This window comes from Melospiza georgiana, chromosome 4 (assembly GCF_028018845.1).
Source record: "Melospiza georgiana isolate bMelGeo1 chromosome 4, bMelGeo1.pri, whole genome shotgun sequence".
NCBI classification, from domain to species: Eukaryota; Metazoa; Chordata; class Aves; order Passeriformes; family Passerellidae; genus Melospiza; species Melospiza georgiana.
Genome location: NC_080433.1, coordinates 4,637,132 through 4,664,947, shown reverse-complemented (window position 1 = coordinate 4,664,947; position 27,816 = coordinate 4,637,132). Strand labels below are relative to the sequence as shown.

Sequence of the window (27,816 nt, the reverse complement as noted above, 5' to 3'; positions counted from 1 at the left end):
GCAACCTGATGAATTAGAGTAAATATGTAGACAAATTGTATGGAGAAGACCAGAGAAGGGTATCTCACTGAAGTGGCTGTTGCAGGATGTTGTGGAGGTCAGAAATGATGGGTGAGTTGAAAGAAGCAATAAATAATTTGTAGGAAGTTGCTGACACTTCAAGAGGAACTTTGAAGAGACATTTCAAAACCTCACTGATCCTGACACAGCTGCAAGAAAGATCCTGTACCAGCTTTTAGTGCCCAAGTGAAGGAAACCAAAGTTGGGAAGGGCAAGGAGACTACTTGAGTTCCTTTCCTAAATTAGGGCTGATGAAAAGGATAAGGCCAATGTGTTTTAGTAAGGTGTTCAAAAAGCAGAGTTTTAAATCCAGCTTCTGGTACACACACAGGTATACTTGTTTCACTACTGATCTCATTCATTGCTGAATGCTCCTGAAAAGTAAGAGATCTTTTGGGAGCTAAGCTCTCTGGAAGAGAAACTTCTAATACTGATTATTTCTATATAGTGTCAATGTTTCCCACTTTCAAAGATTTGTATATCTGTGTGAAGCCCCATTCTGATGTTGAATTTTTACAAAAGGGCTGGAGGCTGCCTGAGACTCCTCTACCTAATTCCTGGCTAATATAGCAGCAACAATTATTGCAAGGACCCTCCTTATCACTGGTTAATCCATCTTTAAATACTGAAAACTACTCATAACACCCATTCCAGACCCATGTTCCTTCTCTGTTAAATTTCCTTTACTTACTGCACATCCTTCTTTTTGCCCAGTCCAACATTGTATGAACTTGTATTTTCTCCAGCAGTCTGGAAACAAAGGTGTAAGTATTAAATACATATTAAATGTTATATTAATACAAAATAAATCTGGTCATTTGTGTTACCCACACTGCAGGAGCCACAACACTGTTACACCTCTACTATGAAATGGAGATTAGAAAACAGTAGAAATTTTTAATGGAGTTGACAGCCCATTAAATCAGACACAGCAAGAGGAAGACACCTCCTCCAACCCTTTATTACAGATTGAATTTCTCAGCAGAAAAGGGAGTTTACATGTCTTTGAAACCTCAATAAAACAAAACAAACAGTGGTGGGGTCACCTCCAGTCACCCTGGTGTGACAGCTGCTGCTCGGAGGAGTTGTTTGGGCATGAAGGAGCAGATGGGAACGTTTTGTACTAAACTGGAGCATTCAGGGTTTCTTCATGAAGCTGTAGAGGTGGGGGACCAGGTAATCCCTGTAGTGGCCATCTATGAAGCCTTTGCCACTGTTGTGCACAAACCAGCACAGCACGTCAGTCCCCAGCACACGGTCTGTCCTGTAGTCCTTCTGCACACCCCTGCAGGGACAGGACACCCAAAGGAGGGTCAAACATGGCAAAGAGACACGGAGAGATCCTGCTCTGTCAGAACCCAGCACATCCCTCTGGCTGTCCTGGATGGCTCGAGACCCTGGCAAGGGGGCTCAGAGACCCTGGCACAGAGCCCAAGGCACCTGTGACTTTGGTCTTGACCCATGGAAAAAATTACCAACCTTATATGAGGATCAGCAAGCCACAAAAGTTTAAGTAGAATGATAGTGACTTTATCACCAGGTGAAAATGTAGAATTTTGGGGTTTTTAAAATGGGGGTCCAGGAGGCAAGATGGAGGAATCTGGGCATGTCCAGTCTTTCTCCTTCTTCTTCTTGGCCTCCATCTTCTGCTGTGATGTTGGCACTTTTGGATTGGTTTAGAGTAGAGACAGACTGTCTCTACATAGGTGATAGGTATTGGGAAATTATTGTAAATAACATACACATAGTTTTTAGTATAAAAAGATAACACCACCCCGAGGGTGGCCAGAGTGCCTCTGTCTGTCCTGCTGAGCAGACCTCGGCAGGCCAGAGAAGGAATATTATAGATAAGAAATAATAAAAACCTTGAGAATGAGAATAGAAGAATCCTGACTCTTTCTTTGACTGCTGGGCTGGGTAAAAGAGACTTTCTAACACATCTTGGGGTCACTCTGACCAGCAGAAATTCTGTGACTGCTCAATATTGCTACTGTGGGGAGAGGTGTCTTCCACCAGCAGGAAGTGAAAATAACCACAAAATGCAATTAATTTTACAGTTCTGTGAGCTCGTGGGCCTATTCTGGAGGGTTCCAGGCTGGGCAGCTCCAAGGACAGAACTGATTTAGAAAGAGAGCAATAAAGCACATGAATCCTACCTGGTAACAGTGAGCTTGTTGCCCTTCACTTCCATGATGGCTTGTGGTTTCTCTGGAGCTTGCCCAGGTGTTTGGTGGTGGATTGACACTTCTGGTTCAGACACAAACTGACCTGGTCAGGGAGAGTTTAAAGCTGTTTGTGTGCCCCGACCTTTGAAGCTCCATGTCAGCTGCTGCCAGGCACTTTTGGAACATCAAACCAGCTCCAGCAGGCAAAGCAATCCTGCATGGACCATGGGGTACTGTCTCTAGATAATCAGGAAAACAATCTCTGCTCCTCAAAAGGAGTTCTGCATGGGTCCAGGACTCAGAAGGTAGATTTGTCTTGTAAACTGAGGCTTTGTTTTATACCACTTCCAGAAAAGGCTGTCATTTAGGGAAGAGCTGATTACAGATGTTTGCACAGAAATCTCCTCAGAAAGTTTTGAGGAGTTTGTTTCGGTCTTTTTATTTTCAACATGCAGCAGTTTAGCCAGGCAGGGAAGGTCCTGTCTCAGTGACACCAAATCTAGTCAGGTTTGTTTTGAAAACACCCTCCCCAGCTGGAATAAGGAATAATCTCCTGGTCCCTGATGTTCCACTATGTCCTTGGGCCTTCCAGGACACTACAGGAATTGCCCTATTCTCTTTTTGAATGATCTCCACAGCTTTTCCATCAGGACACAGTCACCAACAAATTGACAGCATGAAGGTGTGCCAGGAGATGTTTAGGCTGGATATTGGGAAAAGGTTCTTCACTCAGGGGGTGGAAGAGGCTCCCCAGGAAGTGATCACTGCACTAAATGAGAGTTAAGGAGCATTTGGAAAATGCTGTCAGGTAGAGGATGGGATTCTTGGGAGCTGGACTCCTTGTGGGTCCCTTCCAACTCAGGATATTTTATGCCTGTGACTCTGTAAAATTCCCTCCAAGATCTAGCAAAACCCCTTCCTAGTGCTCCACCATTCCCACTGCCTGGCCCCCAGCCCTTACCTATCAGCCCGTGGGCTGCAGGAGAGAACTGGTTTTCTGGGGGAATGTAGATCCCCAGGAAATCAACATTCACGGGGTGTTTCTTCCACACACGGTGCAGCAAAACCATGAAGGACATCTCCTTCCCCACAGTGATGGTAACGTTGCTTTCTCTCTTCACAGATATGAGGAGTCTGGAAGAGAGGGACCAAAGGGGCAGGGTCAGTTCATCTGCCCACACATCAGCTCCCAACCCTTGAGATTCACCCATCCAGAACAATCCCACAGGGATGGCAGATATGAGGATCCATTAAAAGCCCTGAGCTTTGGGAGTGGTACCCAGAGTTCTGGCAGGACAGTGCCTAATAAACAGACACTTCACCCCCATGTTGGGGCAACCTAATTTCCCCTACAAATTTAAGCTCTTTCTGCAGTGAATACAGATTTTGGATGTGGTGCTGTTGCCTAAACAGTGCTCTAGGGTGTCCAGCATGGCTGAGAGCTGTTAACCTGCAGGGTAAACTCTCCTGGATGATGCGAGTCAAGGCATGGCAGGAACCCTGAGCATATCTCAAACAGAATTAGGTGGGAGCAGGTGAAAAATGCTCGACTCACTGTTTGCGGATGACGTGCGCCGTGTCAGCCCAGCTCAGTGTGATGGCATATGAGCCATCCTTCAGCGTGATCTTTTCCGTGCTTATCTCCACTTTCAGGCCTTTCTTTTGGAAATAAAACCCAATCTTGCCAAAGTATGTGTTGAGTTTATTATTCTCTGCTTTCTTGGCCCCGACGAGCTGCCCATTGACCACAACTCCTGTGAAGAGCAGAGAAGGAAACATTGCCTCAGTCTTGGAGCACTGCCTGGAGATTTGGAGTTCTGATCTCAACAGGGAGCACCATGAGATCAACAGAAACAGGAATCCCTCTGACCCTGTTTTTCTCGTTTTTCCAGCCAAGAGAAGAGATAATTTATTAAATTGCCTCCTGATGCTACTGTTCACCCCTTAGCACAATAATCTGGTGGGAATTGCTGTTAGATCTTGCTGGGATGGGAGCAAAACCCCTTCAGGTGTAGTATAAGGGATGCATAGGACAAGAGGAAGTGGCCTCAGGTTGTGCCATAGGAGGTTTAGATTGGATGTTAGGGAAAGTTTCTTCACTAAAAGGCTGGTCATTGGAACAGGCTGCCCAGGGAAATGGTGGTCACCATCCCTGAAAATGTTCAAAAATCCTGTGGATGTGACGCTTGGGGGACATATTTTCCTGGTGGGGTTGGCAGTGCTGGGTTAAAACTTGGACTTGATCATCTTTATGGTCTTTGCCAACTCCAACTGTCCTGTTATTCCATGATCTTGACTCCTTTCCCTGTGTTTGGCCATCCTCACAGTGAAAGGGTTTTCCCCAGTAGCTCACTTCTACTCTGAGTTTCACCTTGTTTCTGCAGCCTCTTGTCCCTTAGCTGTGCACCTTGGAGACGTGCAAGGTTTCACTTCACCTGCTGATCACACGGTTAAGAGCACCAACCATGGATCCACCACTTCTTTTCTTAAGCTTGACCAAACCCAGCTGCCTCAGCCTCTCTGTCCTCTGCTCCAGCCCCAAATTCATCTTGATGGCCACCACTGAATTCAACCCAGTTTTTCAACGTCTCTCTTGTACTGGCAAGATCCAAACTGGACACGATAGTCCAGATGTGGAGGGAAACAACCATTTTCCTCAGCTTTCTGCTCACACTCCTGCCAGCACACAGTCTCCCCTGTAGGCAATTCCCCTGGTGCTTCCAAACGCCTTTCAGAACCAAAAGAAAAAGGTTGTGCTGTAAAATAAGCCACATTTTACTCCCTTACCAGTGCCAGGGTCAGAAACCAAGTTTAGGATCTTCCCAGGCTCCGAGTTGATGTTGAAGCAGATGTTCTTTTGGCTCTTGGGCAGGTGTATGGTGAAATGTGGGTCATTGTCCACTGAAACACACAAACAAACAATTGTGAGAAGCAGGTCAGCACCTGCACTGGAGGGGAGAGACACAAAAGCTTTTCAAAAGGATTTTGAAGCACTTTTTGGGGTTCCTCATAGTAAAATGAGGTCTCTTTCCACCCTAAGTTCTCAGATGCTCCTCACAAAAGGCTCTCAGACATTTCCCCCTCATACAATTCCCTGGTTTAAGGGAAGGAAGCGACATTCCTGGTTTGAGAGCTGTCAAATGCAGTGATGCCAGGTTAAAACACATCCTGCCTACTAATCCCACTGAGGAATACAATCCAGGACAGGTTCTCACAGTATATTTAACAACCTGTAAAAAATCACTTGTTTTTAAAATTTTAAAAGTTTAATAGTAATAAAATGGTTATAAAAATAGTAATACAATTAGAGTAATAATAATTTGGACAATTTGGATTAGGATAATATGAGACAATAGAGACAGAAAGTTACAGATGTCCGGGTACCTTTTCTGGCAAAACAAGCCCAAAAAAGGACCCACATTAACAGAGGATTAACCCTTAAGAGCAATAACCTGTTGCATATTCACACACTTCATACATGATGCATAAATTCCATTCAAACACAGGATTCTGTCTGGTCAGTGTCAACTTCTTCCTCTGAATCCCAACAGAGCCTTTGAGGCAGTAAGAAGTTAATTTCTCCTGATAATGGGGCAATAAATTTTTTTTCTCTGAAAGATTCATGTGTCCTGTGGCTGCTGTCTCACTGCGAGTCCTTTCTTTAAAAAAAATATCCTACATAGCACAGTTTCTATTTTAACATTTTTTATAACCTAAAATTATATTTAACAGACTACTTAAGAGATTTAATACAGCATTACTTTCTAACACAACACATATAATATTCATTTGAATATTTGCGAAAAGCCAACCATAAAATACATTCATTTTTCACACAACCTGATAGGATTGGGCCCCTCAGAAATTCATATACCCCAGCTCCTGCTGGGTTGGTGGTGTCTGGCATTTCCCTGTGCTGAGAAGGAGTTTGAGAGCTCTTTGTGAAATCACTACATAAATACACACATCTCACAGAGAGTTATTGTAGCAACACCGTGTTTATGGGCAGTGGTTCTCACAGCTGGCTTGCTCAAATAAACTGCCACTAAACTGGGGCAAAGGCCCAAGAGTTAACAGGAGCCATCAGTCACCAGTGCACTCAGAGATTTTTATCTGCCACAGAACATTTATCTGCCATTTACAACAGCAGTAACTCCACAATAGCTTTCATCTGTCATTTACAATGGAGGCAACTTTGCTACTGCAGAGAAGCTGAAGCTAAGCTCAGCAAACAGCCCCAGCCTCTGGGAAGCACACATGAGGAGCTTATGAGGTCACTTTAGATCCTATTAGCATCCAAAATAGTTTCATCCTTGCAGCTTACAGCATATTTTTATAGGTTCATCTATTCTAAACAAAAATTACTCCATGATTTATAAAGAAAAAGCTTGGGTTGGAAGGGACCTTAAAGAGTATCTTGTTCCAAGCCCCCTGCCAGGGACAGGGACACCTTCCATTAGACCAGGCTGCTCAAATCCCATCCAGCCCAGCCTGAAACACTTCAGGGATAGTGGTGAGTGATTAGGGGATGAGTGTTGATGTGTCTGGTGCTCCTGGTAGAGAAATGCTGTGGTTTTACCTCTGTTGATTGTCAGAGAGGACGTAGGTGAGCCCCTTTGCTCAGGCATGAAGCTGACTGGCACAGCTGTGACATTGGCCCAGGCTGGGATCCCTTTGTTGTTATTGGGTGCATTTGGAGTTAATCCCAGGGTTCCTGTTAGAAAACAGTCACAATTAGGGTTCTGTTACTGCTGACATATTTAACAGTGTAAGTTTTTAGAACATCTGCAGTAGATCAAAGCTTGATGTTGTTATACCAATATAAAGCAGGTGCAACACAATTTACAACGAATTTGTGTAATGTCGTAAAGTTGGATTTGCTCCAGTGTCTTCACCAATGAAATATGACTTAAGAGAGTAGATAGCTCACCATAAGTTAGCAGTGAAAAAATGGAGTCTGGCTTTTTATCTCTCATTCATGAGAGCAGCTCCCACTTTAGCAAAGCCTCCAATGTAAGGCTTGAAGTGTTTCGCCAATAAAAAAAGCTGACTTTTAAAAACTTGGCACATGGTAAAATCTGACTTGGGTCCTGAATTTGAGGTGCCTGAAAAAAGACAGGACTCTTCCTGCATGCTCTGGGATGACCCATGTGAATAAAGGTTTCAGAGAAGTGCAATAATTTAATATCTGTGACCATGTTCTTCCTTCCATGATGGAGACAGGGCAAAGTAACTAGTCCTGTCTCTCTCCCATTCAGTTCATAAAGCAACATGATCTTAAACAATCCATGAAACTTGGTTTGTTTGATGTGCTGGGCTGACATTCACATCTGCTGACCCTGCTGTGAAGAGGAGTAAGAGGAAAGAGGAGTTATCATATTATTGCAAAGCTCCCATACTGTCTCAATGATTTCTGATGGGCATCTCCTCACGGCACAGCCAACAAACTCCAAGTCACTCCTCACCCAGCTAACCCAGTCTTTTATAGCACTTATCCTTATTGGACACCGTTGTGGCCTGTTAAGGGCAGGCCTGTTCCCAATCTTTGGTGATTCTACAGCTGCAACTCCTCAGGAGTGACATTACCTTCTGCACTGTCTTTATTTTCTTACATTCTATCCCCCCACAGAGCTGGGGGATTGCACAGGTTACATCTCTGCTAGCATCTTCATCCTTGTGTCCCTAATTCAGACCAGAGGCTGTTTCACACAACATGAGAGACAGTAATGGTCAGAGTGAGACACTGACCTGGGCAGCAGCCCTTCCTGGGGTCTTTGGGCTGGTCTGCCAGCATTATCTCATCCTTCTCAGCATTCTCTATTAGCATGGCCGTGAAGGGGGTGACGATGTGATGGTCCAGAGACATCTGCAGGATGGATTTGGTGATGTTCCTCTTCAAAGCTGCGGTGGGGGCTGCGTTTCTGGGAGGAAACAGAAGCAGAACTCCTGGTCAGCAGGTCTACAGGGCAGCTGCCATGGCAGTGGCATGGAAGGGTCACAGAGCCAAGAGGAAAGGCTGAGGGGATTAATCCTGAGCTGTTCCATGGCTCTCACTCAGGCTCCATAAGGTGAATCTCCACCATTTCATTCCCTCAGCCCCACATCCAGGCCTGTTCGAGCACATTGCTCCTCACCTCTCTGCCATCATCTGGTTGACAGTCAGATAGGCCCACAGCTTCCTGGTGAAGTCAGGATCTGCATATTTGTCCTTCTTCATGAATCCATCCAGCTCTTCAACATCTCTCAGGGTTTCCAAGACGAGCTCTGCGTTTGCCTGTGCAAAGAGAGAAAAAGATAAAGGACGGGAGCCAGGAGAATGGGTTGCCTGGAATTCCCCTCTTGGTTGGGGTTAAGGACCCACTCTGGCCCTGCCTGTGGTCAGTTCCAGATCAGAAAGTCCCAGCACTGTTGGCCTGACTGCAATGGAGAGGGAAGGTGTAGCAGGAGATCCTTCTGCTAAAGGCACTTCTGTGGTAGTGGATTAAAGTAGTTCAAGGAGCCCAAGAGGTGCTACCTCATGCCGAAAGAGGCTCTTGACAGAGCTCTGTAATCCTCTCCTCAGGCTTTTTCACATCCAGTTCCATTGAAGAACACTAACCACACTCTACTTTCTCACACAGGCCCTTGGACTGCACTGTGCTTTGGCAGGAAAATTACTGAATATGTTTGAGTTTTTTCCAACAGCTGACAAATGATAACTCCTAAGCTCTGTAAGAGTGCAGATAATTCTGTTCCTCCTCAGAAAGAAGGGTCTCAATGTAATATTCCCATCCCACCCCACTCCACCTGGAAAAGCAGATCTGAAAGCATAGGGAAAGGCTCATCACACATAATATACACACATCAAAGGGCAGTGCTAGGACTTGATATGCTGTAGATCCACCACCTTGAACTCCCTGATGGTGGAAAGTTCAGTCATGAAAGGAGTTATTTTAGGGGATCACTCCTGCATCTCCACAAAGCATGAAGGAAAATCCATACTTTTGTCTGGATTTAATCTTTTTGGTACATTTATCAGCAACAAGTTCCTCTGGCAAGCTGCAGGCTGCAGGAAGTGGCTGTGCTCGAAGCTATTGTGAAACACTGTCGGAAAAAACTCCCCATCCAGAGGCCAAGAGGACAAAACCCTCGACTGGGCATTAACCTTCAGCAGAGACACTGCCCACAGGAGGGAATGGAGCAGCCCAAACGCCCTGGGCAGGTGTCCCAGGGACACCTTCACTCACTGCAGTCGCGGTGACGATGCTCTCCAGGTGCTGCAGGTTCTCTGTGTCCACCTTCCCGGCCACCACGATCTCTGAGCCACCAAAGTAGTTGTGGAAGCTGCTCTGGGTGACGTCTGACACTGACTCCTGGGGGTAGTTGAACTGAATCTTCCTCAGGAGCGGGGTGGAGACCTGGTTGTAGAAATTCTGAGGGGGAAGGAGGCAGAGAAGTGAGTTTGAAGTGATTCTCTTGCAAGGCCACTCTTACTGAAAGGACAGCAGGTGACAAAACCTGGAGCCCTAATGAGCAAGAGGGAATTTCTGTCACCATCATATTTTCTGAAAAATCCTCTTTGCCCAGGATTCTCCTCCTGGGAAGCTGAGAAGCCTCAGAGAAAAAGGAAAACAATATTATCTCATTTGCTTCTCCTGTGTTTTGCTGCTTTGGAACGTGGTTGGAGATTGTTTATCCAACATGTGAATTGTTTTTACTTAATGACCAATCATGATCAGGCTATGTCAGGACTCTGGAAGAGAAAGTCATGAGTTTTGACTCTCATTCTTTGTGGACTTCTGTCTTCTGCCTGTATCCTTTCTCTATTCTTTAGTATAGTTTTAGTATAGCATAATATAATATAATATAATATAATATAATATAATATAATATAATATAATATAATATAATATAATATAATATAATATAATATAATATAATATAATATAATATAATATAATATAATATGTAATATAATATAATGTAATATAATTACATAAAATAATAAATTAGCCTTCTAAGAACACAGAGTCAGATTCATCATTTCCTCCTTCATCCTGGGGACCCAGCAAATGCCACAAATTTCCTCATCTCATTGAATGCAGACTTCTTCATACTTGGCACACTTTTAAGGGGGTACAGCAAGAATATCTGGTCCAAGTCTTGTGAAAGTCAAAGGATGGTCAGAAGTCCATGGGTTAAGTTGTTCTCAGACCTAAAAGTCTTGAGCACAGATGTGTGTGGACCTGAATCCCTCCTCAAGATGGTCAGCTTTGGGCTATTGCATAAAACACACAGCTACTCTTCCACCTAATTTTTGTATAGATGGTGAAATCAGGGAACAGTAACAGTATAAGGGTGTCAGAGGTTGATCAGTAGCAATTCCTATTCACTGATTTGGAGCCAGAGGTAGAGCTGACTTTTTCTTGCACTGGCTAAGTCTGGATTATCATTGAGCATTTATATGTAGGGTTTTTGTTAGGGATGAAATGGCCTAAAGTAACATCCAGGCCTTAATTTTAATTCAGAAAGTATTTTTTTTATAGTCAAGGCTGTTTTATAGAATATTAATCCCACACAGGGAAGTAAAGTATGTGTTATAGATATTACTAAAACTGTATCTAGGACCACTTGAGCTGAAATATGATTGATACCTTGCAGGACTCTCCAGAAAAAATGATGGGTTTTGAGAACTTCTTGCTAGTGGAGCTACAGCTGTGAACAGAACAGGAGAGTTTCAGAGGCAATGAGGCAGAAACCCACCTTCATTTGGAGAGAAGTCTCCTGATTTCCAAAAATCCTGTGGGCCATGCCGCGGTTGTCGGTTGCGATCCTCTGCAGGAAATCGTAATCCACATCAAACCCAATCCCGAGGCAGAAGAGAGAGAACTCATCCTTGATGCTCTGCTTCACATTCTTCTGGATGGTTGTCAGCTTCAGCTCACCTTGGAGACACAGAAAGGGTGACATTCACTTGAGCAACAGCAAAGTCTCCATGAAGATGAGCGCGTTCCTGCTCTCCCTGTGTCTCTGGTTCTCTCTGGATATCAGGGAAATCCAAGCTCAGTGCCAGATTTCCATTGCCTACAGCAACATTTGAGCTTCTCCTGGATAGAGATTAACAAAGTGTTTGCACTGAAGACAATCCTTTTTGACACTTTTTAAAAATATGATGGTTTTTTCATTGTACACCCAGGGCTCTTAGTCTCTTTCAGTCCTAGAGGGATTTGAAATTTTAGAACATCTGGAGTTCTCCCAAAATTAGTGATTCAAGATCTCTGCAAATTGAGCCATCCCCATGAAGACTTTATTCTGTTTCTCATACTTAAGATGTTTAGAACATTTAGACTTATTTTAAATGGCAGGATTTTTGGACCTGACATCTTCAAGTCAGCAATTGCTTTGACCTGTACCAAATCCAATCCAAATTAATTTGCTTTCTTCTCTCTTTTCCTGCTTTTGATGTTATGCTTGTGACTGCATAGATCTGTGTGGGCTAAGCTCATAGGAAGTGGAAATTGTTGTACAATGGCAGGATCATAGAATGGTTTGTGTTGAAAAGAACTTCAAAGCTCATCCAGTTCCAACCCCCCTGCTATAGGCAGGGACACTTTCCACTAGTCCAGGTTGCTCAAAACCCCAATTTCTCTGAGGTTGTTTTGATCACCTGTCCTACAGGACTTGTGCACTTCTGTAAATTGCAAAAAAATCAACCTGCATAACAAGCTGCTCATCTTTTGAAACCTTCTGTGCAAAGCCCCATGGCACTTCTAGCACTTGGCAAAAGGGCAGCAGAAGGCATTGGAAGAAAGATGAATGAAATTTTTTAAACTTACTGCCAAATTGTCTACTTGTTGCTTTTCTCAGGCTTACCCCACCAGCCTTTCTTCTCACCCAAAGCAGGACCCTTACCTACTGTTGGGTCTCCATCAGACACCAGTACAATCATGGAAACTGAGTTTGGGTCCAGCATGCCTAAACTTTTGGCTTCGTTCAGGATGAAAGTGGCTCGGAGAAGAGCTTCATTGATATTTGTGCCTGTCAAAGACACAATGAAGAAAACAAGTTTTTTATTCTCGTCGAATCCAGATCAGTTCTAACATTCTAGTGGAGTTAAGAGTTAGTTAAGTTAAAAAACCCTCCTTTCTGATGTTTAGGTACACCTTTCTGCACTCTGGTTCCCTTTTTCATCCCAGGCTGTCACCTTCATGAGGATCCTCCACTCCCCCTCACTAATTCCAGTGTGGAATTTGTGGCGTTGGGAACTCCTTGGTGTGGGAAGAATTACTGGGTTTGCAGGGAGGTGATTGAATGAGAGCATGGAAAAACTTCCTGTTCTGGCCATCAGCCCATTCCTTGGACAAGAAGAGCTGTATGTTTGCTGAGCTTATCTAAGGTTCGATTTGTGACACAGAAGGAGCAGAGTAAGAAATCAGGATGAGAGGAACAGAAATCTGAAGGCTGAGGAGTCAGAAAATAGGCAAATTTTTTTGTCAAGAAAGAAATAAGTCAGCAGCTCCAGAGACAAGATAATAAAATGCTGCATTTAAGGTGGCTTTGCTGGATGGGAGCTGATCTCTAAGCTTATCTGTCAATTCTTTTGGGGTAACAGTCACTCATATAAAGAGTTTGGTTTCCTATTTCCAACACACTGATGATTTTGGACAAGTCCATAACTTCATGTTCATTGTAGTGAAAACTTCTGGAGATGAAGCTGCCACAGCACCAGAAGGCTCTGGTTTTAGGGAGAGTCTCTCTACACTACTGATGCACAAATAACTGAATAACAAATCCAGAACTGCACTTCAGAGAGTGGCAGATTAAAATCATCGTAAACTCATTCCAAAGACCTGCACAGCTGAAAAAGGCACCTGTCCTTGTTTATCAGACAGGGAATGAAGGCACAAAGAGGATAAACAGTTTGCACACATGGCATTTAGTAGCTCATTGAATCTTTAAGGTTGGAAATTACCTCTCAGATAGAGCCCAACCATTAACCCCAGTCCACCACTAAACCACGTCCCTAAATTCCTGCAGCTGTTTCTTGTAGGATTTGTGGTCCAGCCCTTTCCCCAGCTTTGTTTCCTTCTCTGACATGCTCCAGCCCCTCAATGTCCTTCCTGCTGAGAGGGGCCCAAAACTGAGCTTGGGACAGGTGTGGGCTCACCATGCCCAGCACAGGGAGGGTCACCGGCTGGTCCTGCTGGCCACACAAGTGCTGATCCCTGCCAGGGCAACATTGGCTTTCCTGGCCACTGGGCACACTGCTGGCTCGTGTTCAGCTGGCTGCCAGCCCGGGAAAAATGGTTGTGGTTCCCTGCTTAGGGAATATTTCATCTGCCTGTTCATCCAGGCCTATGAGATGGACTTCATCTTTCAGTGGTGTTTGGGATCTCTGAGGTGGGAGGTAAGAGAGATTAAGGCAGCTGTTCTGTGGTCTGTGTTCTATCTGCCACAGAAGGAAATGCCATCCTATCCCCTAATACAATAAATTGCAATTCTTCTGCTCTTCTTTTAAGCATGCTTTTTCTCTTTTAGGAATCAGACACTTTTTTTAGGAATACTCTGACCGCCTGAAGGCTGTCTGAGCCACCCATTCCTGTGAGATGCAACTTCTGTGAGCACCCTGCAATCAAAACCTCATACCCCCGTTGGGATGGATTGCCTGGATGTACTTCTTGGCATCTTCCACCTGTGCTGGGGTGGCTGAGACCAGATTGTCCCTCCAGCAGCGGACGTTGTGGTTGAAGTCGATCAGGGAGAACTGGTCAGCAGCACGGAGCTCACTCAGGATTGCCTTCATGGCCTCGATGGTCTGGGAGAAGTTTAAGAGAAGACAGGTTTATGCTTCATGCTTATAAATGCCTCTTCTTAACTTGTGACCGCAGGAAAATATAAGCCTGTGAGCAATGAGCACATGAGCACTGAAATCCGAGTTAGAATCTGCTATCCAAATCTCTCTTTTAAATTCTTTTTTGCACTTCTTGCATAATGTCGAAATTTTCACCAAAGAAACGCAGAATAATTGCAATTAGGAAGGATAAATTCATGTCTCAACTTTCTTAACTCCTGCTAACACAAGGTGAAGTGAAAGGAAGAAACATTTGGGGTTCAGGAGAGAGCAACTGCTGGGCTCAGCTCAGGAGACTTAGCTCTGTCTGCAAGGCAGTCGTTTCAGGCTGGCTAACATCTCTTTGAAGATGTGTGATTTAAACAAGTGACAATTAACCTGTATCCCAGTCTTGCAGCACTGATTTCCCCAAGGAAGCAATCTGCCAAGCCTTACTGTTGTGCTCTGAAGGAAATTCAAATACACCTGGATGATCCCCAGCTGATGTTTGTCCATTCAGTCCTTAAAACCCTTCAGTGACACACGATATACAATTTCCCAAACTCCTCACTCAGACCTACAGGGTTTTCCCTAATATCTGAGATAAACTTCTCCTGCTGCAAATCCATCTGATTCCATCTTATTCTACCCTGTCTGGGCATGAAAGTCAGTTGATGAGTTTCCCCTTCAGAAAAATTGTTTGCATATTTGGAGGCTGATTATCTTTCTTGAAGCATTTTCTCTTGCAGACTAAAATATCTTATTTTAACATTTTTTCCCCTTTATGGGTTATGTTGTCTAAACAATCCTTAGTGGTCTTCAGAGGGCTGTCAACAATTCATCCATGTTTGGAAAGCAGGGATGGAGTATCCCCATTGAGACTTTCCCAGGATTCAGTATGGAGCATTAGAGAAAAAGGGGGTCAGAGCCTTTGCAAAATATCTCGTGATCCGTCCTTTAAAATTTAAATTTAGAGTTAAAATCTGGCACCACCTCTTCCTTAAAACATGGAAAAAGCATTATAAATAATGGGGTAAAATCATGGAGTCCCTGGTTCCAAATAGTCTCCAAATTAAACAGCTAATTTTACATGCCAGTGTGGTACAGAAGTGCATGGTAAAGCACATGGGGAAAGTTGGCAGGACGTTCATTTTGCAGCAGAGGTCAAACACTTACCTGTTTCATTTTTAGTCCCCACATGGAGCCACTGACATCTATAACAAATAAAATGTTTTTGGGCAGTGGATCAAGATTTTCCGGAGCAAAGAAGTGAATAAAATAGCCATTAAAAATCTGTAAAATAAAATAAAAAAATCACTATAGAAATGAGCTATAGCAAAGATTTCAGAAAACTCAAGACAGTGACAGAGCATAAAATTCTTATTTTCTCACTGAGTTAATTATTTTTCCCTTTTGTCTCTTTTTCTTCTTTATTGGCCAGTTCTAACTTTCATCTCTGCACGTCTCTGCAGCCTTACACAATTTTTACTCAATAAAGGCAGAGCCTGGTTCTCAAACAACTTCTATACCCTAGCACAGGGAGGAATGAAAAAAGCTTTGAAAAAGACTGTTCTGCCTGTAATAATTCAACCTCATAACTCAGCTTCATGTTAACATAAAAATAGTGATGTTCTGGTCGTCTCCTTGTGATGTATTGGTACAACATCCAATGACTCCATCCTCTGATTCTACATTAAATCACCAGAGTGCTGCCAGGTATAAAGACACTGGCTTTTGGACATGACAGGAATCTTCTCCTGCTGTATGTAAGCCCATGTCTTAGTCATAAATTAAATAAATCCATTCTGCCCACATAAAATCCCTCTGTTCTTTCAATTGGATACAGAGCTTGTCCTCATGCTTATTTCCCTGAAGGATGAAGTTTAGCACAGTTTGCGAAGGACAGCAATTCCTTTATTCACAGCTCTCTGAGCAGCCACACTTACTTCCAGCTCTCCCCCCGTGGTCTCTCTGTTCACATCGTACTGCACCACAAAATTTCCATCCACGGCCGTGGACGAGCACTTGGGGCATTTTCTCTGCTGATCCATTGTTGGCTTGAAGGAAACGTGAGCCTTGGGATGAGGAGAGACCATCAGTCAGGGAGGTGTTGTGGGAGAGGGGGTGCTTGGCACAAAGAGGCTCCACATCTTCATGAATTGTCTGATTTTCACTGATTTCATGCTTTCATTATTTGTGGAAAATGGACTTTGTCACTTCAGAAGAAAAACAGCACTGAGGGTTGCCTGGATTTGTTGATTCAGTTGTAGCAAATGTGACACAAATCACACGACCCATCTACAGCACCAAGAATTTCAACTAGAGCTGGGCAAACCATTTCTATTAAGCAACACACTGGGTTTTATTAACATTTTCCTAGTTGAAACTATCCACAATTTTATCAACATTTTTAATAGGTTTCTAATTGACTTTTTCCCCCCAGACAAAGAGGATTGCCATTTGTCTGTGAATTGAGTAGTAGGAAATATTTTCATTAGTCATGTGACTGATTATGCAGACTTTATGGCATTTTTTTCTGTTTTAACTGGATAACTTGAAATTACCTGAGAAGACAAGACTTAATATAGACACATAGTACCTCTGAAATAATTTGCTAAACTAGAAATGGAGGTGAATTTGAATGTCAGGAAACAATACTGCCTGGCATATTACTGTGGAATTAAACACGGATTTTGGCACATTTTTGCAGGTACAAAAAATCACCAGGACTGTGCAGAGTAAGCATGAAAACTGAAGATTCTGTGTTTTTTCCAGTCTGTGACTGGTTACCTTTTTCTCTCCCTTGGAGATGGTGGTGATTCCATTGAAGTGATCTCCAAGTGAATTAGGAACGTGCACATAGCGCAGTCCCTGAGGCTCAATGATACGGACATCCACCTAAGGGCAGGAAGGGAGGACATTTATTTTGGAGAGCTTTCCCATCCCTGGAAGTGCTCAAGGCCAGGTTGGACCAGGTTTTGGAGCAGCCTGGTCTAGTGAGGAACAAATGTGTCCTGTCCCCAGTTGCAAACACAGCTGAGAGTCTCCTGAATCGTGACTGGCTCACGTCAGGACCAAACAAGCTTTGACATTTTTATACTCTTGTGTAAACTGGACTGAAGGAAAACAAACAGTACTTGCTGTTTATTTGGAACAGCGCTTTTCACAAAAACCCCAACTTCATGAGGTCCTATGAGAGCTGATGATCTCTCCAGAGCCAAGATTTGTCTTAGAATCACAGAATGGTTTGGGATGGAAGGGATCCTAAAGTTCATCCAGTTCCAAGCCCCCTGCCGTGGACAGGAACACCTCCCTGAAAACTGTGGGTGCTTTCTCAGCAAGAATTACACCTGTGGGGCTCTTCCCACACACCCCAGCTCTGCCTCACCTCCAAGTGCTTGGCCAGGCGTCCTGGCTTCACAGAGATGACGTGCTCGTAGGAGCTCAGCCTCCTTCGGATCATTTCGTGGTAGTGAAGCTGGAACTGGATCCTCATTCCTGGGGGCACATTCACTTCGGTTTGGAAGTTTTCCATGTCCAAGGCATTGCTCCTGAAAAACCAGCTGTGGGGTTATTTTGAGGAAATACAAGGAGAAGGAAAAGCTTCTCTGAGCTTTGGTTTAGATTGAGGGTTTTGATTCTAACTGTGGCCTCTGTCAGGGAGCAGCATGTGGCTGCTAGCATGGGGCGTTTTAGCAAGCTGAAAGCTGAAACACAGTAAAATCCATGACAATTAAATAGCAGAGCTGCTGTAAGTAAGCATTTTCCTTTGCAGGATTCCCCCTCATCTATCCCCTCCTGGGATGGGCCATCTCAGCTCTCCTGTGAGTAAATTCAGTACAAGACCCATATACCAGAGTGTTTATACCTGACTATTCCAGCAGCTTTGCCTTTGGCTTTTGCTTGAGCATACATTTTTCTGGCTTCAGATTTTTCCCGAATATGGCTGGTAAATGTGATACCATTGATATCCCTAGGAGAGAGAAACACAGTCAGCTTGCAAAAGAAACAACTTTACAATCGAGGACTGTTTCTTCAGTTTACATCAGTGAAATCTAAGCTGGTGGGAAATGAAACAACAAGGTTCTTACTTAACCCCAAAGTAATGAATTCTGATTTTCACTGGAGCTCTATCTTTTTCCCTACCTGATTTTTATTTCAAGCAGCCAGCACCATTGTGCTCTGAGGAGGAGGATCTGCTTCTCCTCCAGCTCCTCCACACTTTCCCCATGCTTTGGGCAGGGAAGGCAGCTCCTGATGCCATGGATTGTTTGGGACATGGATCAGGACATCTGACCAGCAACCTGGCTGCTGCCTCTCTGAATGGAAACTGAACCAGGCCAGTTTCTGCTCAGTGAGGGCTCTGATTTGGGTCTCTCTCCTTTGATTTGGCAAGGCTTAGTCTGTTTGAGACTTTTGTCCATTTTTGTTGATATTGACCAATGGCTCAATAATTACTGGGGAGGAGGACATGGACAGACAGGCAGACTGATGCATGAACCTCCTGAGAAAGTCTGTAAAATTTACACTGAACCTGGAAAATGAGGACAGCTTTTTTGGTTTACAAATACTTCATTCCCAGCCCATTGAATGCTTCCAGAAGATGAGGCTGATACCTTAATTTTAATTGGGCCTTGGGACTTCAAAGAGACATGAGTAGTTATGAATTGTTATAAAGTTGTTTGCTGTATGAATATGACACTATGACAATTAGTTTCAAAGGTGAAGAGTTTAGGATATTAAAGTCTGTGTTAAAGTATTAAAGTCTGTATTAAAAACTTTCTGGTACAGAGTTCTAAGGTTCTGTGTAGGAACAGTGGCAGTAGTGGTAATAGTTGTTCTCTGGTATAGAGTCTGATGTTTTTAGTAGTAGTAGGAACTATGGTTTTTGTCTTTTTCTTTCTTCTCTATTTCTTCTTGTTGCTCTTTTTTCTAATTCAGGGGGATTTTTATACATAAAACAACTAATTAGCTAAAAGGACGATTCTAAAATATTCTTTCTAAACGAATCTAAATTAATTTTAATGTGTGAAAGTCGTGTTACTTTTTACTTTAAAAACTATGTATATAATATTATTTATGTAATTATATTATTTGTTTTCTTAGTTAAAATTTAACTTGATGAGCTTATTTATTTATGTGAATAGTTCTATTTATTTATGCATATAGTTCTATCTATCTTAGAGATGTAAGTAAAGGCTCCGTTATGTTTTTGTTATGTTTGGAGTTAAGTTATTGAACTTTAAACTTAGCCTTAGGGCCTTTACTAGTTAACACAGTTTTTAAAGGTACTTAAAATGTATTTCTACTTATTTAAAATTATAACTTACATTTCTATTTACTTAAAAAATAAACTTATACTTTTAATTCATATTTATGGGGTTTAATAAATCTTTTTTTTTTTAAAGGTTTTAATTAACTCTTGTGTTCCTCTCTCTCTCTGAGGAACCCAGAGAGGCTTGTACTCCTCCTGACCCCTACTTACATGGTAAAGTTGTCAATGAAGGCTCCTTTGGGCACTTGCACGTCAAACATGATGGGCTGGGGCCTCCTGGCGTTGTTCACCATCTTGGCCTGGATCATGGTGTTGGCCAGCCTGGATGTGATGGTGGATTGCACCTTGTAGCTGTACAGACCTACCTTGTCGTCATCCTCCACCTGCATTTGACAAAACCGCTCCGTAAATTTAGGGCATGACTGGAAAAAATGCCCTGGAGGAAAATATCAACCATTTTTGTAGTCTCAGTGCTACTTTTTAATTGCTGCTCCTTACAACATGGCAGCTGGAGGGGGTAAGGGCCCAAGTTCAGGACATCTCCATGTTTTACCTGGAAATTGGGGCAGGATATTCACATGAATATAGTTCATTATAACATTCCAGCTGAAAGAAGGTATTTTTTAAACTGCAAGGTTTTCCTTGCTTTTTACCATGCAACCAGTCCTTGGAATGACTCTAAGACTGCAATCCAGCATGGTCAGCTACACAGTAATCCTGAACATCATATGATGATGAGGAGAGAGCTCACATTTTCCATAGAAGTCCCAAATAGAGGAGACTTGAAGCACTGGTTACTGGCTTAGTGTTGTAAATTGTTAAACCACAGCAGGGGGATAACAGTATTTAAGTGTTTTATTAAGACATTGTCTTTTTCTAATCTGTTTTGATGCTTATTTCTTCACCTTTATCATACCCTTTTCCTTCCAAGAGCAGATGCATCAATAGCATTGTGCAAACAGCACCCTGTTTAAAGAAAATAGGTTAATACCCAACCAGCAGTAAAAACAAGGAACTGAACAAACAGAGGGATTGATTTCCAAAAAAAATGGTTAACCAGAAAAACACTTTGTTCAGTAATATTTACCATAGAGGAAGAAAAATACTCACCAGATCTCCATCATACCCCCAGTCAGACGTGCTCCGCTGGAAAAGAGAAACATGGAGGGGACATTTCAGCAAAGCTAAAGCACTGACTGGCTGTTTCAAGGCAGGGATCAGTGTCTAAAAACTGTTTTCTAAGATTATGAATCATAAAACAAGGAATTACAGAACTATTCGGTTTGGAAAAGACATCGATGATCAAGTCCAACCATTAACCCAACACTGCCAGGGTCACTAAACATTTACATGATTTTTTCAATGCTTCCATCAATAGTGACTCCAACACTTCCATGGGAAACCTGTTCCAATTTTTGACAACCTTTTCATTGAGGAACTGCTCCCTAATATCCAACCTAAACCTCTCCTGGCACAACTTGAGGCCATTCCCTCCTGTCCTGTCCCCGTTCCTGGGAGCAGAGCCCGATCCCCCCTGGCTGTCCCCTCCTGTCAGGAGCTGTGCAGAGCCACAGGGGCCCCTCTGAGCCTCCTTTGCTCCAGGATGAGCCCTTTCCCAGCTCCATCAGCTGCTCCTCCTCAGACTTGTGCTCCAAACCCTTTCCCAGCTCCACTGCCCTTCTCTGGACATGAATGAGAATTAATTTGAACTCCCAAAGTGTGAATATTCCTTTTGTCTCATTTCATGTATTTCTACGTGGGATGCTGGAGCATGTGATTTCCCAGCTGTGCCTCAGAACCTATCATAAACAGGACAGCTTTCTTCCTCTGCCTTTTATTTTATTTTTAAAGAAAACATTCTCTTTTAGAAAAACATTCTTCCTGAAAGCAAATCACGCTGGCAGAAAGTCATCCTCAGACACCCTTGTTTTTAACAGAAAAGTTCTCTTTGTTTTTCTATGAAAAGTGAAAAAAACTTCAAACCCCAGACTTATTTAGCTCACTTTGTAGCCAGTTACATTAGAAAATATTTATGTATTATATGCAATATGTATAAATTAAAAAACCCATTGTGTAATCAATATTACATTTACATGCTTGTGCCTATGGAAATTTGTTATGCATGGATTACTTAGAAGAAATTGCTCATTAATGGTTGTGGTTTTCCCCCTGCCCTATGATTTGCTCCATTTGGAAAATTCTATGTCTATGCTGACATCTTGTGGCCATTCAAATAATTCTCTTTAATTCCCAAAAAATCTCACCCACATAATGGATGTTTCTATTAATCCCCTGAAAGGGAACTTGGCTCACCTAGATGCAACTTTTTAATGCAGGGATCTGCTTTTGAGTTATCACCACACCTAGGCCAGCTCAGCTCTCCAGGGTCAAGAGGACCCAAAACCACAGAAGATGCTCATGAAAACATCATTTAATCCCATGGTGCACTGGAAGATTGCTCTGCAGCTGTTAAATTCACTTGAAGCTATTAATTAATTTTGAATTATTTTCACTTGAATTAATTTCTGTTCTAGAGAAATGTTGTGCTGTATAAGAGATGATGATGTCATAGCAAGTTCATGTTAAAGACATGATTTTAAAGACCCTTTAAAGGCAGATGGAGAGGATTTCTCCCTGCCTGATAACAAATGCAGGTTTTCATTTTCTGGCTCTAAAGGCTCTACCTGAACCATTCAGAGTGGGATTTAAGGATATGGAAGTTTATGGCTCTCTAGAGACCCTCTGCAGACTGATCCTGTCACACCCCACAAAATTCATGAACAGTGAATTGGATTTCCACACCTGATAAAGGACCAGGCCATGAAGAGTGATTTTTGGCCCCACACATACCCTTGGCACAGGGAACATCATGGGCTTGAATACAAATTAAGATTAAACCAACATTAACTGAAACAAATTTAATTTTGGAAAGATGAAGACCAAGACCTTAGAACACAGGGGTTTTGTTTTATTGGGGCACTCTTCTGGTTCTCAGCTTAGGGCTCCTGACCCACTTTAGGAATGGTGGTTAAAGCTTTCAGGATGCCCAGCTTTCCCTCCTGATAGTTTTTGGTGGTGAAGAAGGGGTATCTGAAGGAGAGGGAGCTCATCAGTGCACATGTAGTGACTGCCAGGGATGTTGTTGGAGATCAGACGTGGCCTGGGCCAGCCATACCCCTGGGAACTCAGAGGCTGCGGAGGCCAGGAGCACAGAGCTGGACCTTCATCTTCAGGCACCTGAACCCCAGAATCATGGAAACACAGAATCACAGAATGGTTTGAGTTGGAAGGAACCCTAAAGATCCGTTAGTTCCACCTCCCTTGCCATGGCCAGGGACAGTTTCCACAAAATCAGGTTACTCCAAGCGCCATGCAATCTGGCCTTGAAGATCCTGCTTCAGGTCTGAGGATCTGCCGATGTGATTATTGAGATCAGGGACTTCTGTGGTACCTGAGACAATTTCCAGCATGAGGACTCATGGCTGATCCTGGCTTTTAAACCACATCCAGACCTGCTGATCACTGCACAAAAACAGGATCTTGAGCCACATCTCATGCATGCCAAATTGTTAATCTGAATGAAGACAATGTGTGCCTCAGGAACTGTTTGAAGGACAGATGCTGGGCTCTGTCTTCATGTACTGAGATGCATCTTCTCCTGAAACCTGTGCAGGACATGGATATTCAACCCTTCACAGTGATCTTTGTTCACATCACTATGCATGGATATTGCAGCTATTTAGTAAAATAAGGAGAGCACAATCACAGATGTTCTGCACTTGACAGAAATTGCTTTTCTACTGGGGCATGCAAATGTTGAAAAGGAGATGCCCCACAGGAGAAACCAGAAAGAAGAAGTGATCTGCAAGTGCCCAAGGCCAGGCTGGACAGGGCTTGGAGCAACCTGGGACACTGGAAGGTGTCCCTGCCCATGGGAGGAGAATGGAATTAGATGATCTTTCAGCTCCCTTCCAACCCAAACCACTCCATGTTTCTCTGATTCTATGATCTACCTGGAATGCCCTTCCAGTTCTTTGAGGTGCTGTTCCCTCATAATTCAGCTATTTTCCTGTAATTCCCTAAGCAGTTTTTAACACTCTCCAAATCCATTGCAGCCTCTTCACACTCCTTTCAGGGGATCCTCACTGTGAGGTGCAAGGAGAGAAATTCCAGACCTAAGGCAGATTGTCTTCACAGTGCTGCAGATGGATCCTTGTCTGTTTGGTTCCATTTACACCCTGGCAGCTGGAAGAGTCTCCAGCCAGCTGATTTAGGGGAAATTCTTCAGTGTGAGGGTGGTGAGGTCCTGGAAGGAGATATCCAGAGAAGCTGTGGCTGCCCCATCCCTGGAAGTGTTCCATGTTGGGTGGGATGTGACAGTGGTCACAGGGGTCTTTGGATGAGGGAAGAGACGAGGATTTGACTCTATATTTCAGAAGGCTGATTTATTATTTTGTGATATTTATATTACATTATAACTATAGTAAAAATAATAGAAAGAAAGGTTTCCTCTCAGAAAGCTAGCTAAGAAGAGAATAGAAAAGAATGATAACAAAAGGCAGCTCTCTCAGACTCTGTCTGAGATAGCTCGGCCTTGATTGGCCATTAATTATAAACATCTAAGATGGGCCAATCAAAAATCTACCTGATGCATTCTACAGCAGCAGATAACCATTGTTTACATTTTGTTTCTGAAGCCTCAGCTTCTCAGAAGAGAAAAAGAAAAACCTAAGAAAAGATTTTCACTAAAAGATGTCTACGACAGTGGGGCTTGGAGCACCCTGGGATAGTAGAAGGTGTGGGAGGTGTGGGAGGTGTGGAAGGTGTTCCTGTCCATGGCAGGGAGGTTGGAATGAGATGAGCTTTAAAATCCCTTCCAACCCAAAGCATGCCGTGATTCTATCATTCCATCCTATCTCTTTCCATAAATTTTTCCTGTGCTGCTTCTCTTGGAGGGGACACCAGGCAGGCAGAAAAGGAAAAAGGTGAGATCTCACCCACCCCTGGACAGGCAGAGACCAGGACCCAGGCCTGGGCAATGTGCTGCAGAACATCCCAGCTCACAGGGTGCCTCACAGGTCTGGACACTTTATCTATCTCCCAAACAGAGATAAGAGCTGTGCACCACCATATAGATGTTCACAAGGTCAGCTGCATTCCAGCCCATGGAAAATTCTGCTGCTGTGGTCACGAGGACCATGGACCCACCTGAGGCACAGCATTTCAGGAATTACTCAGGGGCAAAATAGCAGAATACCTTATCTGTTTCCAGGAAACCATCCTCTGTGTTTAGAGCCAATCAATAGGGTCTGCAGGGAGCTCTGTTCCCTCACTGCCAATGGGCTGGTGAGCTCTTTGCAGGAAAGCATGGTGCTGAAAAAATAATTTGGGAGACAGCCTTCCTGTCTGGTGATGAACAGGAAATGACTGTGTGCCTGCTGCTGTCTCAAGATGACTTGCACAGTTCAGTTTAATCTAATTTACTATATTTTATTGTGACTCAACTAATACAAGAGTATTTGAGATCTTAGTTTCATTGGTTTGCAAAGATTCATTTGATAGGTAAAGGATAGGAGATAATTTATGGGATTAAAAGTAGTAACTGGTATAATGAAACCAGTGGTACAATTGTAAATTACTGCATGCATATGTCTGTGCCTCTGTCTACCCAGAAATTTTGGGAACAGAGGCAACATAATATATATGGCACTGATAGAGACATACTGGAAAGAAATGATGCCTTGAAGAAGTGCAGCTAGGAAGGATTTCTGTTTGGATCATGATTCAACTATTTAAATACTGGACTGGCAAGTGTGACAAGGCTTGATTCCCACTCATGCTAAAATCTGCCTTTCCTTCCACTGCTATGCAGGCTTTAGGTATCAATAAGTTCCATCCAAAGCCTTAGGATAAAGGAAAATCAGGTTTGTCTCTGTGTGATTTCAAAGACTGGGAAATCCAACATTACTCAAGAGGATCTTTCATTTTCACTACATTGAACAAGCTCAAGAAAAGCAGCACCAGAGCTTGGTGGAGGAAAGGTCCACTCTGATCCTCATTTCTTTCATGCAGTGTAATGAAAATTTTAATACATTCAAACAACTGATTTCATGAGTATTATCATTAATTGCTACCAAGTAAAACACAGAAAAACTCTTGCCATACTGCTCTAAATGTTTCTGTCTCCCAAGCCAACAGACTAAAATAATCTGCAACCCATCAGTGTGCTGCAAACAAATTTTCTTCCCAGGTCTCAGATGCCCCCAGCTCATCACTGAGTGTCACTCTTTGACCAGAGTTAAATATGAATGCATGGACTGAATGTTCACAGCCTGCACTTGCCAGTGCCTGAAGTCCTTTTCCACTTTCTCATGGAAAAACCTCACCTGTTTCAATGGGGTTTCCCCCAGACATGAAGTTAGACAAGTATGTCCATTTTTTATCACCTCAGGAGCACAGAGACAGGGCAAAGCCTTGCTGTGCTTAAGGGAGAGCAGCAGTTTCTTGTCCCAGCCAGAGATATGGAAGTCTCAGTGCCAGATAAATGCCTAAAAAACCATCTGGTCCCACATGATTTCACTCTCACAACCCTGGAGATGGGAAAAGACACCTGGAGAAAGCCCCCAGGCATTCTGGCCTCCCTCCTCTTCGAACCATTTCTGGTACTGTACCTGGTACCTGCCATTTCTGGCCCTGGGGCTCGAGGGAAACCCATCCATTTCCAGATCAATCAGGTTTTCCACTTCCTAGAGGAGGCAGAAGAAGAAAGAGTTGCTGCTGCCTTACTGTTTGATTTATCACTTGATTTATTATTGATTAGCACTTTACAGGAGAGTTCCAAATGGAATTTACTTCCTCTGGATGCTAATGGGGAGCACAAACCATCTCAGACCAAAACCCTCACACATTCAGTTTCCCTCAGTGGCCAACCAGCTCTATAAACTCCTGTAAAATCACGACCTTTACCATCACTTTACAGCCTTTCCTTCTGAAACAAGGAGTAATATTTAACATAAAGTGACCACAAAGAGCAAGAGGCAGATGATTATCATCAGGATGGGTCTAACCATGGAAATTACAGCATTTCAGACACTGATATCACTCAAATAGTGAGATGGGAATCTCACTCACTCAGAAGTTCAGAGAATTTCTGCTCAAACCAGTAGAAATTGTCTCTGGTTTTACACCAATACACCTGAGAACTAAATTTCCCCCAATGACAGCAGAAGAACATCAGGTCTTTTCCAAGTGCAAAGCTGCACTGATTCATTTACAAGTGTGGGTCACACCACAGCAACAGTCTTAATTAAATTTTGTTATGAGTTTAATTTATAGAAGAAGTTTAAGTGCATGAGTTCCTTTCCAGCTTATGTGATAGCATAGCCAGAAAGGTTTGCACAAAATTAATCTAAATTGTTTAAGCATATTGATGTTAAATTGATAAGGCATCTACAATGAGAAAGAAACACAGGTCTGGAATATTTTTCCTGGGAATTACAAACCCAGTTTTAAAATCTCATTGAGTCAAGAAAAAAACCATAAAAATAAAGAAAAATAGGATATCCAGCTCAGTGAAGATTTTTATTGATCCTGCAAAGGAAAAGAAAGCCTCACGACATCCCTGCTGACTTCACAGAAATATTTCAAAACTACAACGTGGAAATGGGTGTAGACACCAAATCTAAGTTCACCTGAGCCTGGGGGTTTAAATTTAGACTCAGTTTCAGAGCCAAAGCTATAACTATACTTCTTCTCATCATTGTATTATCCTAATAACTGATGGTCTCTTTTATAAATTCTCTCATCCCTCTGCTGAGGAATGTAAAGTCATTAGGATATTCACTCTATATTTGAATTCCTGTTAACAAAAACTCAATTCCATACAAAGCTTTGCTGAAGTTCACAGAGGTTCCATTCACAAAGGTGTCTAGGTGCCCTGTTTCTGCTTGTTCCAGGGAAACAGGGTGTAAAATATGCTGAAGATATGAGTACAGAAGCCCACTTAAATGCTTAAAGGTTAAAAACCACACCAGAGAAGGCAACACTGAAGTAAGAATATGAAACTGCTTGGACTGAAATTTGGACTTATGCTCTCACTCTCCATTTAATAATATTACATAGTAATAATAATAAGATTTAATAATATTAAATAAAACATTACAAATGACAAATTAAGACCAATTATCAGAAATATTTACAGGTGAAAGTAGAAGTACAGCTAAAAGCAGAAGAGAGTTGTGAAGCAGTGACCCAGTTCTGCTCCCACTGCTGCTTCTATCCAGAGTTCAGCAGGGAAGGGAGAGCTGGGCCCTGCCCCCAAATACTCACATCTGGGATGTCCCCAATCACCAGCTCAAAGCTCCTGACTCCAGAAATGAGGAACAAAACCAAGAAGCTGCTCAGATTCTTCATTTTCTTCCCTCTTGTTTCCTCCTGAGAGCAGCTCACTCAGGTACAGGCGCAAGTTCTTCCCTTCTCTGAGACAAGTTCAAGGAAACTGCCCAGGT

The 27,816-nt window shown here is 43.0% G+C and overlaps 1 protein-coding gene across 1 annotated transcript; it reads right to left on the bottom strand.

Moving 5' to 3' along the window:
- Positions 1 to 984: 984 nt before the first annotated feature.
- On the bottom strand, positions 985 to 27,804 carry ITIH2 (inter-alpha-trypsin inhibitor heavy chain 2). Its single transcript, XM_058022881.1, has 21 exons — positions 27,638 to 27,804; positions 25,981 to 26,055; positions 20,420 to 20,455; positions 19,520 to 19,692; positions 17,903 to 18,007; positions 17,423 to 17,585; positions 16,825 to 16,932; positions 15,981 to 16,109; positions 15,211 to 15,327; positions 13,851 to 14,019; positions 12,117 to 12,242; positions 10,968 to 11,149; positions 9,452 to 9,637; positions 8,360 to 8,499; positions 7,974 to 8,146; positions 6,805 to 6,939; positions 5,013 to 5,126; positions 3,781 to 3,979; positions 3,187 to 3,359; positions 2,217 to 2,328; positions 985 to 1,345 (listed from the first exon to the last, which is right to left on the bottom strand). The coding sequence occupies exons 1-21, from the start codon at positions 27,719 to 27,721 to the stop codon at positions 1,198 to 1,200; spliced, it is 2,847 nt and encodes a 948-aa protein (XP_057878864.1). The 5' UTR covers positions 27,722 to 27,804; the 3' UTR covers positions 985 to 1,197.
- Between the last annotated feature and the right edge of the window lie 12 nt (positions 27,805 to 27,816).